Below are 12,067 nucleotides of genomic sequence, written 5' to 3'. Positions count from 1 at the left end.
TCCACGGTCCTTGTGCCACATCCTCCACTCAAGTCCTTCTCAGCAGCCGCCAAGCCCTCAGCACCGACGGGTAGAAATCCGGTTATTGTAACAATTCTGCCGCATGAAAATTGGCTAAATCCGACCCCCACTCCTATAGCTCCATCAGGAACAACTGCAGGTCCAGCCCTAACCCACCAGCCCTCCGCAGCAGTGCACATGCTGGCCCCCTCCAGCATATTCCCGTACTATATAGCAGCTTCTGTGCTGCCTGGAGCCTGAAAGCATTCATCCCTGCTCTCTAAGGGTGCTTTCTCACTCACCATTCGGGTCCGCTCCGTCCTCGTTCCGTCCTTGGGTGCGAACTTCCCCCCTCCCTCTCCCCCCTCTAGTTTGCGTACACACTCGTCTTGGTGCGCTCTGGGTTGTTTACGGTTTGCGTTTTGAGCGTGTAAGCTTGCCGTAGGCGATGATGTCGCGCTCGAACGTCAACATAGGAAGAGTTTTAACACGGCGGTGGAGACTGGATGCTGATATATAGAAACAAATAACCAATAAATATGAAGTTATATTTGAACCTCTGTTGTCAAGCCTCGTCAATATAACCCACCCCCTTTTTCTCACAAATGGAACTGGTGTCGTGGAGTCCGCTTTGAGCGTTTTCCAGGGTTAGCTTAGCCTATTTAACTAGTTCGCAGCTAACATTAGTCCATCGCTTGCGACAATTATATTGCATGTCATTGATCTACCGGTCGATCACGGCCGACTGGTTGGGCACCACTGGTCTAATAGAAATAAAGGCATTCGAACAAGAAACCAATGTATAGTAGACATAGCAATGGCAAAAAAAATGCCAGGCCTAATGCAAGCCAGGGAAGTCTTGTGCTTGTAACGTGGCTTCATGTTTTCATCCACTGAGCCGTGAGGCTCCACATGCTTGTTTGGTTGAGGTCTGAACTCGCAAATTGCCCATAAATATCATTTTTGTGGGTATTGTCCAGTTGTTGCTGTATGTTTTTATCTGCCCAAAATTCAAGCAAGCATGAAAGCATTACAGTAACGATACTAACGACGTTGTGTGTGTCAGCAAGTTGATACAGAAGCCTCTCCCGTGTTTTGGTACAAGCTTGCACACCACGCCCCCCACTCCCGCTCCCCAAATACCACCTATTTCAGCGGTCCAGGTTTGGAGCGAATCAGCGTCCCGGGGGAAGCGTTCTCACTAGGACTGACACACCCTTTTCTGGAGCGATCCGGCTCTGATTCGACCCTGAACGGTGAGTGAGAAAGCACCCTAAGTCAATAAGACTTTGTCCTCCTTCCTGAACCGGCAAATAAAGGACTGCGGCCCTCAGCCAGTGATGTCCGGACCAGAAAAAATCCACCAGCTTCCTCTGGATGTCTGCCAGGAAGCCTCTGGGGGGGTTGAGAACAGCCAGCCGATGCCACAGGGATGAAGCCACCAGGTTGTTGACTATGAGCACCCTCCCTCTGTAGGATATCTGCGCTAGCAGCCACTTCCACCTCGACAACCTAGCCACCATTGTTTGTGCTACGCCCTCCCAGTTTTTGCTGACCCACCCCTCTGAACCCAGATATACCCCTAAAAGCTTGAGGCCATTCACACCCCACTGTAGCTCCCCTGGTAACTGCGGTAATGTCAGGCCCCTCCATGCCCCACACTGCAGTGCCTCGCTCTTCAACCAGTTCACCCTCGCTGAAGCTGCTCTTGCATACCTCGAGGCTATTCTCTACGGTTCTTACCTCCTCTCCATCCCTGACAAAGATGGTCAAGTCATCCGCGTAGGCAGAGACATATTGGCCTGTCGATCCCCAACTCGGGTGAACCCACACCCTTCAACCTCTTCCCTCAACAAACACAGAAAAGGCTCAATGGCCAAAGTGTAGAGCTGACCTGACAGTGGGCAGCCCTGGCGGATCCCCCTCCCCACCTGGACTGGCCTGCTCAGGCCCCCACCCACTTTCATCAGACAGGAGGCCCCATTGTATAACATTTTCATAACAAAGTTCATGTTGTGTTGCCTTGACAGGTCCAACATGTCCCTCATTAAAAACAAATTGTGTGTCATTGAACGCCCAGGCACACCATATGACTGGTCCTGGTGCACCACAGACTCAAGGTGCATGTTAAGCCTGTTGGCCAGGAACTTTGCAACCAACTTGTAATCCGCTGAAAGAATCGCTACAGGTCTCCAGTTCTTGAGCTCACTGAGGTCCCCCTTCTTCGGCAGTAGAGCCAGAACTGCCCGCTGGCAGCTCAACGGCAGCTCCCCCACCTCAATGCATTCGCGCAAGACACGAAAAAGATCCTGTCCAATAGTGTCCCAGACTCCTTTGTAAAAATCCACAGGCAGACCATCTACCCCTGGGGCATGACCAGGAGTCATCTGGGAGACTGCCTTCGACAGCTCCCCAACCGTTAAAGGAGTGCCCAGTTCAGTCCTCTGTTCCTGAGACAGACGAGGGAGATCCCTCAGTAATGTGTCCGTAGACACAGGGTCACATTGTTCAGCACCATACAACACAGAATAACACCGCACAGCCTCTGCCCGCATCTCCCCGATCACAGACGTGACGTGTCCATTGGGTAGACGCAGACAGTGCATTTGTTTTTCCTCGCACTTTTTTCTTTCCAGGCCAAAGAAAAAAGAACTAGGAGCATCCATCTCTCTCAGCATGGTGAACCTAGCCCTCACAAGCGCACCCCTTGCTCTGTCCTGGAGGAAAACCCCCAAGTCCCTGCGTAGCTCTGACAGATTCTCCCGTAGCCCCCCACTGTCACCCCCCACTAGCTCCACCTCCACCTGCCGTATGCTCTGCTCCAGAGCCTCCAGGGCCCTCCTGTACTCAGCTGAGGAGAAAGCAGTGTACTGCTGACAGAAAAGCCTTATGTGCGCTTTGCCAGTATCCCACCATTGCCTCAGAGACTCTAAATCTCCCTCTCTCTGCTTCCACCTCTCCCAAAACTCCTGGGCCCTCATTCATCAACGTGTTCTACGCACAGATCTGTGCTTACCCTGTGCGTACGATCATTTCTAAGCAAAGAGTGGGATTCATCAATTTCGATTTGAACTTGACTCCGTGCTTACATCTACGCACAGGTCAGACCAGGCGTACCTGACGCCCAGTGGTAGAATATATTATTACAACAAGGAAATGAGCTTCTGTGCATAATAACACTGGCATGTTCTGTACGAACCGTAGACAGTTCATTATTATAGTTCATTGTAAAATAGCAACAGTAGTGTAATTATGGTCAAAACCCTATAAATAGCATTTGGAATAATAGATCTTTCTCTCAGAATGAATGCAGCATGGTTTATATAGCGTTATCGGAATATACGGGGTGTAGGCTACTGACTGACTGCGCTCCGCGTAGCTTGATTGATTGATTGATTGAAAAGTTTATTAACAGATTGCAGAATGGGTACAGTACAGTACAGCTCAGTACATACAATTGTTAATTGGGGATGCAGACCAACTTTCGTCTTGTTTACATCAGGGTCCCCCATTTTCAATTCATCATAAATCATAAAGCTCAACTCGTTATTATTTTGCGCACAGACCGCCGAAACACGGGAACGTTTTGATTATATTTAAAAGGCTTTACGTTAAACGAAACAAGTGGAATTTCGATGCTGTAAGCAGAATAAGTCATATGAATATAGTGTTCTTCCCCCTTTTTACTGTATAAGAAAGAATAGAAAACGCATTGCAATGACACCATGCAGATAGTGGACAGACTATATGATGGGATTCAAGTTCGCGTTTTTGTTGCTCATAGGCATGCTGTCAGAGTATGATATCTTAATCAAACATTCTAGAACATTTGTCGTCACAGATCATGTCCTAATAGAACATAGGCTATGGCATGGATCGTGATATTGTGTGGACTGTTATTATTACTGTACACCGGTACCACCCATTGTGACAACAGCCTTGTGAGTCCCGCACACAAACATGATGGAATTCAAGTTCATGTATTGAAAGGCAGGCTATCATACATGCAGTGAGATTCATTGTTCTTGTATATGCTCTCGTATTATATTGTTTATATAGGCTACCCAATACTGACATCAAAATAGATTGTAGTATGCCTCTAGAAATCATATGCAGCAGGTAGAAAATTGACGGGAGATCCATCACGATTTGGAATAGAATTGAGGAGAACTTTAATCCCTGGGTATTAATCAAACAACACGGGAAAAGGCAGTCATATTCCAGCGCGGTCTTTATTAGCCGACAACAAAATAGATGCCTCTAAAAATCATATAGCCAATCGAACACAACTAATAAAGGCATTCATATTACAGCACGGTTATAATGACACACAACCAACGCCAAACAGTGGTCAACGAACGGTCTTTATTAGTATTTTGAGCTGTCCAGGCAGAATTGCAGCAATGGTCTTAGGGAGCCGTTGATATCTGACATCACCGTTTACAAATCCGCCTTTTATTTATTCCATAATACGCGATAGTGTCTTCTTGGTTCGACAGCAGTGAATTGTCCGTGGAGTTTCTCAGAGTTCCGCTCGGGTCAGTCCATTATTTCACATCCCATGGGGGGTGTTTCCTCACTTTCATGACCATATATGGATAATCATGCACGAGCATGGACGGTAGAACAAAGTGGTATTCATCAACACGGAGGAGCATAGAGCCTGCGTACGCACGGTGTGATGAATCCCGACTTCCCTGTGCGTACACTAGTTCTACATTCCGTGCTTACGTGTGGAAATAGAACATGTTCTACGTCCACATTGATGAATGAGGGCCCTGGAAACTCGAGCAAAAGGTGGCATCTTGTAAAAGCTTTACATTGAATTGCCAATAAGCAGAGGGACGAGGCCCTGATGACATGGCCAGCTGTGCTATTGCAAAATGATGGTCTGAGAAACTGACCGGGCAGATTTCAGCGACCAGCCTGTTACTCTGTTGTCTTACAATATAAATGCGGTCAAGCCGAGCTGCACACACCCTGTCCCCCAACACCTTGACCCACGAGAACCGTTTCCCCTGTGGATTCATCAGTCTCCATGTATCCACAAGATCACAAGTCCTAATGACATCCTTTAAAACAGCTGCAGACTCAGCATGAGGTTCCCCCCCGCTTCTATCCAGGGTAGGCTCAGTCTAAGGTACAGTTCCAGTCCCCCCCCATCACTAACACTAGTGATGCACCGATGTGAAAATTGTGGCCGATACCGATAACCGATATTAATATTGCTGTTCTGGCCGATACCGATATTTACCGATGTCGATATCTCTGTATAGAAAACACTTTTTTATGATAACCAAATAAAGAGCTATTTTCCAAAACGCATAATTTTTTTTACTTTTGTAACTTATTTTCAGAAATGACTGATATTTTGAAACTATTTAAGGCCAAAACATGTAAAAAGAAGAAAAAAAATATAAAAAAAAAATAATAATAATAATAATATCGGCCCTATCTTGATATCGGACCGATACCGATGTGTAAAAAAACGGCCATATCGGCCGATATTATATCGGCAGCCGATATATCGTGCATCACTAACTAACACCGTGTCAGGATTCACATCCGACAGCTCCTGCCTTAACATCCTCTCTCTACCCGTATTAAAAGCATATACATTTATAAATGCAAACTCTGTTATTAATGGTAGCCTTCACCACAAGCAGCCTTCCTTTATAAACCTCCTTCTGTAACATCTCTCTCAGGTAACACCTCTCTCAGGTAACACCTCTTACCCAGGCTGTGTGTTCTCTCAGGTAACACCTCTTACCCAGGCTGTGTGTTCTCTCAGTAACACCTCTTACCCAGACTGTGTGTTCTCTCAGGTAACACCTCTTACCCAGGCTGTGTGTTCTCTCAGGTAACACCTCTTACCCAGGCTGTGTGTTCTCTCAGGTAACACCTCTTACCCAGGCTGTGTGTTCTCTCAGTAACACCTCTTACCCAGGCTGTGTGTTCTCTCAGTAACACCTCTTACCCAGGCTGTGTGTTCTCTCAGTAACACCTCTTACCCAGGCTGTGTGTTCTCTCAGTAACACCTCTTAGCCAGGCTGTGTGTTCTCTCAGGTAACACCTCTTAGCCAGGCTGTGTGTTCTCTCAGGTAACACCTCTTACCCAGGCTGTGTGTTCTCTCAGGTAACACCTCTTACCCAGGCTGTGTGTTCTCTCAGGTAACACCTCTTACCCAGGCTGTGTGTTCTCTCAGTAACACCTCTTACCCAGGCTGTGTGTTCTCTCAGTAACACCTCTTACCCAGGCTGTGTGTTCTCTCAGTAACACCTCTTAGCCAGGCTGTGTGTTCTCTCAGGTAACACCTCTTACCCAGGCTGTGTGTTCTCTCAGGTAACATCCTCGGTACTCGATGGTGTTCGGGTGACGCAGCTTCTGGAGGAACTTCACCTCTTTAATGATGTCCTGCCATTTCTGGAGACACACAGAGAAGAACGTTATGTTCACTATTCTGTATATATGATCAGAGTTACGTTTAATATTCTGTATATATGATCAGAGTTGTGTTCACTATTCTATATATATGATCAGTTATGTTCACTATTCTGTATATATGATCAGTGTTATGTTCACTATTCTGTATATATGATCAGATTTATGTTCACTATTCTGTATATATGATCAGTTACGTTTAATATTCTGTATATATGATCGGAGTTGTGTTCACTATTCTATATATATGATCAGTTATGTTCACTATTCTATAGATATGATCAGTTATGTTCACTATTCTGTATATATGATCAGAGTTATGTTCACTATTCTGTATATATGATCAGAGTTATGTTCACTATTCTGTATATGATCAGTTATGTTCACTATTCTGTATATATGATCAGAGTTATGTTCACTATTCTGTATATGATCAGTTATGTTCACTATTCTGTATATATGATCAGAGTTATGTTCACTATTCTGTATATATGATCAGAGTTATGTTCACTATTCTGTATATACGATCAGTTATGTTCACTATTCTGTATATATGATCAGTTATGTTCACTATTCTGTATATATGATCAGTTATGTTCACTATTCTGTATACGATCAGTTATGTTCACTATTCTGTATATATAATCAGTCATGTTCACTATTCTATATATATGATCAACATTATGTTCACTATTCTGTATATATGATCAGTTATGTTCACTATTCTGTATATAAGATCAGTGTTATGTTCACTATTCTGTATATATGATCAGTTATGTTCACTATTCTGTATATATGATCAGTTATGTTCACTATTCTGTATATGCTCAGTTATGTTCACTATTCTGTATATATGATCAGTTATGTTCACTATTCTATATATATGATCAGAGTTATGTTCACTATTCTGTATATATGATCAGTTATATTCACTATTCTGTATAAATGATCAGTTATGTTCACTATTCTGTATATATGATCAGAGTTATGTTCACTATTCTGTATATATGATCAGAGTTATGTTCACTATTCTGTATATATGATCAGTGTTATGTTCACTATTCTGTATATATGATCAGTTATGTTCACTATTCTGTATAAATGATCAGTTATGTTCACTATTCTGTATATGATCAGTTATGTTCACTATTCTGTATATGATCAGTTATGTTCACTATTCTGTATATGATCAGGTATGTTCACTATTCTGTATATATGATCAGTTATGTTCACTATTCTGTATATGATCAGAGTTATGTTCACTATTCTGTATATATGATCAGTTATGTTCACTATTCTATATATATGATCAGTTATGTTCACTATTCTGTATATATGATCAGTTATGTTCACTATTCTGTATAAATGATCAGTTATGTTCACTATTCTGTATATATGGTTATGTTCACTATTCTGTATATATGATCAGTTATGTTCACTATTCTGTATATATGATCAGAGTTATGTTCACTATTCTGTATATATGATCAGTTATGTTCACTATTCTGTATATATGATCAGAGTTATGTTCACTATTCTGTATATATGATCAGTTATGTTCACTATTCTGTATATATGATCAGAGTTATGTTCACTATTCTGTATATGATCAGTTATGTTCACTATTCTGTATATATGATCAGAGTTATGTTCACTATTCTGTATATATGATCAGAGTTGTGTTCACTATTCTGTATATATGATCAGTTATGTTCACTATTCTGTATATATAATCAGTTATGTTCACTATTCTATATATATGATCAACATTATGTTCACTATTCTGTATATATGATCAGTTATGTTCACTATTCTGTATATATGATCAGTGTTATGTTCACTATTCTATGTTCACTATTCTGTATATATGATCAGTTATGTTCACTATTCTGTATATATGATCAGTGTTATGTTCACTATTCTGTATAAATGATCAGTTATATTTCGTTAATAGCTTACGCTTTGCTCTATTGGAACTATCCTTTTAATCATATTCGAAAATTAAGTGTACGACCTGCCCACCTGCCTGACCACTCCCACATCCGCTCCTACATAAGCGGGGTCCTTCCCTATTTTCACCGCTGAAGCCCGTGTCATAGCACCGCTTTAAGTTTAGTGTTAAAGTAGTTAGTTTAGTTATAGGAGCTGTGTTGGCATTTTATTTTGTTTCTCCCTCTCTCACTAATTTACGGGGGAAAGAAAGGATAATGTCATCACCACCGGAGAGTCTAGAAGATGATGATCATTCTGACCTCCACCGGCGCTTCGCATTGGGGCGCGCGTCGCTGAGCAGTTCCCCCACCGGCGTTGTGCTCCGGCTGTGCAGCTGGATACTATGCCGCGAGAGGCGAGAGGCTAAGAGAGCTGACGGTCTCTCTAGGGCGGGTGTTATTTTGCGACGCGAGCCTCAGGTGTGTCAGTTGTGCGGGGGCAACTGCGCAGCTTGCGTAAGGTCGGCTCCAAGCAAGAATCCCTTCGTTGCCTCTCCATAGCGGTATGGAGGGGGTTCTTGTTTGATGCCCCACGATAAAACAGTGCTCCTCCTCAGAGAGGTCATAGCTTTGTTTTCCTGGGGCCGTGATTCCGAGTCTAGGGTTCGATTCCCGGGTCTCTGAAGGCCGATGCTCTCTGCCACTGCGCTGGCCCCGCTTTTCAAGACGAAAGCTCCCGGCGCGGAGAATGCAAGCTCAGTGTTTCATTAGGAGAATATCTCCGAGCTCAAGACGGCTGCAGCCCGCGTACAACGGAGCTTGCTGCCGATGCCACTGTATCTGGTAACACCGTTCTGTGTTCTTTTTTCTTTTGGATAAAAAGAAGGGGACAGTCGGCTGTCTGAAGTGTTTGGCCTGTATCGCTATTCCTCATGTTACACAGCTTCAGTAGTAGCCGCTTTAGCTTGCTACTGCGTTAGCTGGTGGCTATCGATAGCCGGTAAGAGCTAGCTGTTAGCCAGTTAGCTGTTAGGCTAAGCCGTTAGCTTGCTGCTGCGTTAAGGCTGGAAACGTTAGCTTGATGCTAACAGTCAGCCTGGAGTTAGCTGTTAGCTTGTGCTAAACCGTTGGCGTTAGCCGTGAGGAAGTAGCGGGCCCTGAGCACTCTGACACTGCGTCATCTCTGGCAGAAGATGTCGTCGGCCTGCACCGTGACCGGCCGCAGGATGTGGGCGTTGCGCCGGAGCGAGGCTCCAGCCGTCGCTGCTTCTGGCCCCGCCAGCGAGAGGCCTCGTCAACATGGTGGACCAGCCTGTTGTTGCAGCCATTCATCCTGCGTCCGGTGGTCAGGTAGGAGTCCGTAGGACATTACACTATGCCCCACTCTTCCTTCCTCCACCTCCCGAATGTTTTTGGTTAATAACAATGTTTTTGTTTAACAAAACATGTGTTACTTCACTGCATTTTGGGCTATGTGAACTCACAGCTACAAATGCGTTTTCTTGCTTGGAGTGTTGTGCAGTTTTCTTTGAAAATTGTGTTGGTCGCTATTTTGTATAGCTTAGCAAGGCTTGTAAGTTCTAGCACTTGGCCAAGGCTTATGTCCTTCTCTCTACTTAAAAACAGCGTTCTTCTTACGCGAGTAAAAGTGAACTGTTTTTTTTTATTGTATGATAACAAGTTGTGTGTGTGTTTCATGTAACGTTTAGGTAAACGTAGCATTGAGTCCACAACTGGTGTGGGTGTTAGCCTACAGAGTTGTACATAGTGGCATATGACCAAGGGCCTTGAGTCCCTCTCTTTAGCTTGATATTTTTTCTTTGCTTAACACATTCCCGCCCAGGCACGGATATATCCGGCTTTCGATTCCAGCCGTTGTGGACAGAGGCACGGACATATCCGTGGAAAGTTGTTATTGCTTTTATTCCATTTTAATAACCTGTTCAAGGTCGCCGAGCGGCACTGCAGATTTACCCTACTCTATGAATTCGACAAGGTGCAATACCGGCCAGATCCTCTTAGGGGCGCTATCGCACTACTGCAGTGTGCCCTGTGGCTGAACGGATCAGTCTTTTTTTTTTCTTTCAATGGAGATTTCAGTAGCAGGATTCTGGATCTGCAGCCTGTAGCTTGGATTACGTTTCGAATTGCAGATTTCACCATGCAATAAGGGGATTTATCATCAGCCAATGGACATATAGATCTACCAGATGGCGATCGATAACGGGGAAATGCTCGGGGGGGGATCAGCCCGGACCACGGTAAGATCTTTTTCACGTAAATTACAACCCGATCGGGCAGTGTTTTGATAGCCATCCAGGCGACCGGCCTATGTGGCTAGTTAGACGAACATGGTTATTGGTAATCAATAATAAACGACGTCCCCCGCCCCCCCCCCCCCCTTTCATGCATTCATGCTTTGGGATAGTCCCGATCATATGCAGTTTGAGTTATTTCTGTAGCATCTGTAAAACGGAAATGCCATTGGATATAACGTTAGCAGCTATTAGCCCTTTATCCAGCCTTCCAGAAAATATACTAGTCCAAAATCCCGTATAACGCTTATATTCAAAGGCGCTATAAAATGAGAACCTATTGATGATTTTTTTTTCTTTAAGCCATTTTGAAGGGACGGTTTATGGACTCAATTGACAATGAGAATGGACAGATAGAAATACTATAAAGTATAGATTTAGCTGTACAAAAAGCCCCACGTTTGTTTACATTCCCTGGTCCTCTTGCCATTAATTAGACTCAGCCCAATGGCCCCGAATGTGTTAAGGGTAATGATAAAAATAACGGGTGGCAAGTTTTCACACATAAGCCAGAGCCGTGGATAAAGCCAGTTTTTTACACAAACGAGGTTAACGGCTGTGGCTGGCGTGCATGATGTAAAGCTTTTACTCTACAGGTAAGTATGTGCTTTCATCTGGCGCGCCATGCACCTGGTGTCACGGCTCTGCTTTCTTTTGGTGTCGTATCAGGGGTGAGGTGGTGAGGGGGTGGATAAAATAAACCTCCCCCCTCCCGGATAAAGTTATATCCTTACGAAACTGATTGGCCGAGAGGTAGTGCCTTTCTACCTATCAGTCTCCCTGTCGAGGGTGTTCTCTCTCTCTCGTCATGGGGGGGGGGGGGGGTTCCTGTCTCCCACACCAAATCAGGATAGGTGGGACACAGGTTTCCCCCGGCCATTTGAAAAACGTCACAGGCGCTTTTTTCTTGCTGGCCAAGAGGCATGTCCGTGAGTTACAGGGCCTGTACTACAGACCGCTGTCATTGTAGAGGGACAATTTGTCTTCTACTCTGCTCCCTACCAGTAGTCAGAGCCTCCTCCTCAGAGAGTCTGTCCAATTGTTACATGAACCTTTTTCAATTGTTTTACTCAAGTTGTGGTCTCTCTGGGAGAATCCACACCCTTCCCTTTCCGCCGGGATACTGTTCCTACAGTAAGCCCCTTAGGCGCCCGTCTAGTCCGCAGTGCTTCGGGCGCAGGTCGAGTTCTACTCTTGGGTCCTGTCGGCCTGGATTGAGGGATCAACCTCCTTGGAGGGTTGTCTCCCCGGCGCGCCGGCTGGCCCCACGTTATTGTGGGGGGGAAGCCTCCTTGGGAGCGCTTCGGAGCGGCGTGCCAAGGGGGGAAGGGCCTTCACCTGGTTTAGGCCCTGTCCGATACACTGGCGATGTGGGGGGG

The 12,067-nt window shown here is 44.8% G+C and overlaps 1 protein-coding gene across 3 annotated transcripts in view; it reads right to left on the bottom strand.

Annotated features, from left to right (window-relative positions):
• Positions 1–12,067, bottom strand: part of taok2a (TAO kinase 2a) — a gene marked incomplete at its 3' end in the record, with an annotated part of 116,647 nt that overhangs the window by 90,456 nt on the left and 14,124 nt on the right. For all 3 annotated transcript variants that reach the window (XM_084326130.1, XM_084326131.1, XM_084326132.1), the window contains one exon: positions 6,323–6,424. In XM_084326130.1, the coding sequence (XP_084182256.1) occupies positions 6,323–6,424 (102 nt within the window). The remainder of the gene's footprint in view (positions 1–6,322; positions 6,425–12,067) is intronic.

This window comes from Notolepis coatsorum, assembly GCF_963971535.1.
Source record: "Notolepis coatsorum genome assembly, chromosome: 12".
Taxonomy (NCBI): Eukaryota; Metazoa; Chordata; class Actinopteri; order Aulopiformes; family Paralepididae; genus Notolepis; species Notolepis coatsorum.
Note: the sequence above shows the minus strand (reverse complement) of the source record. Positions and strands in the feature narration are given on the sequence as shown.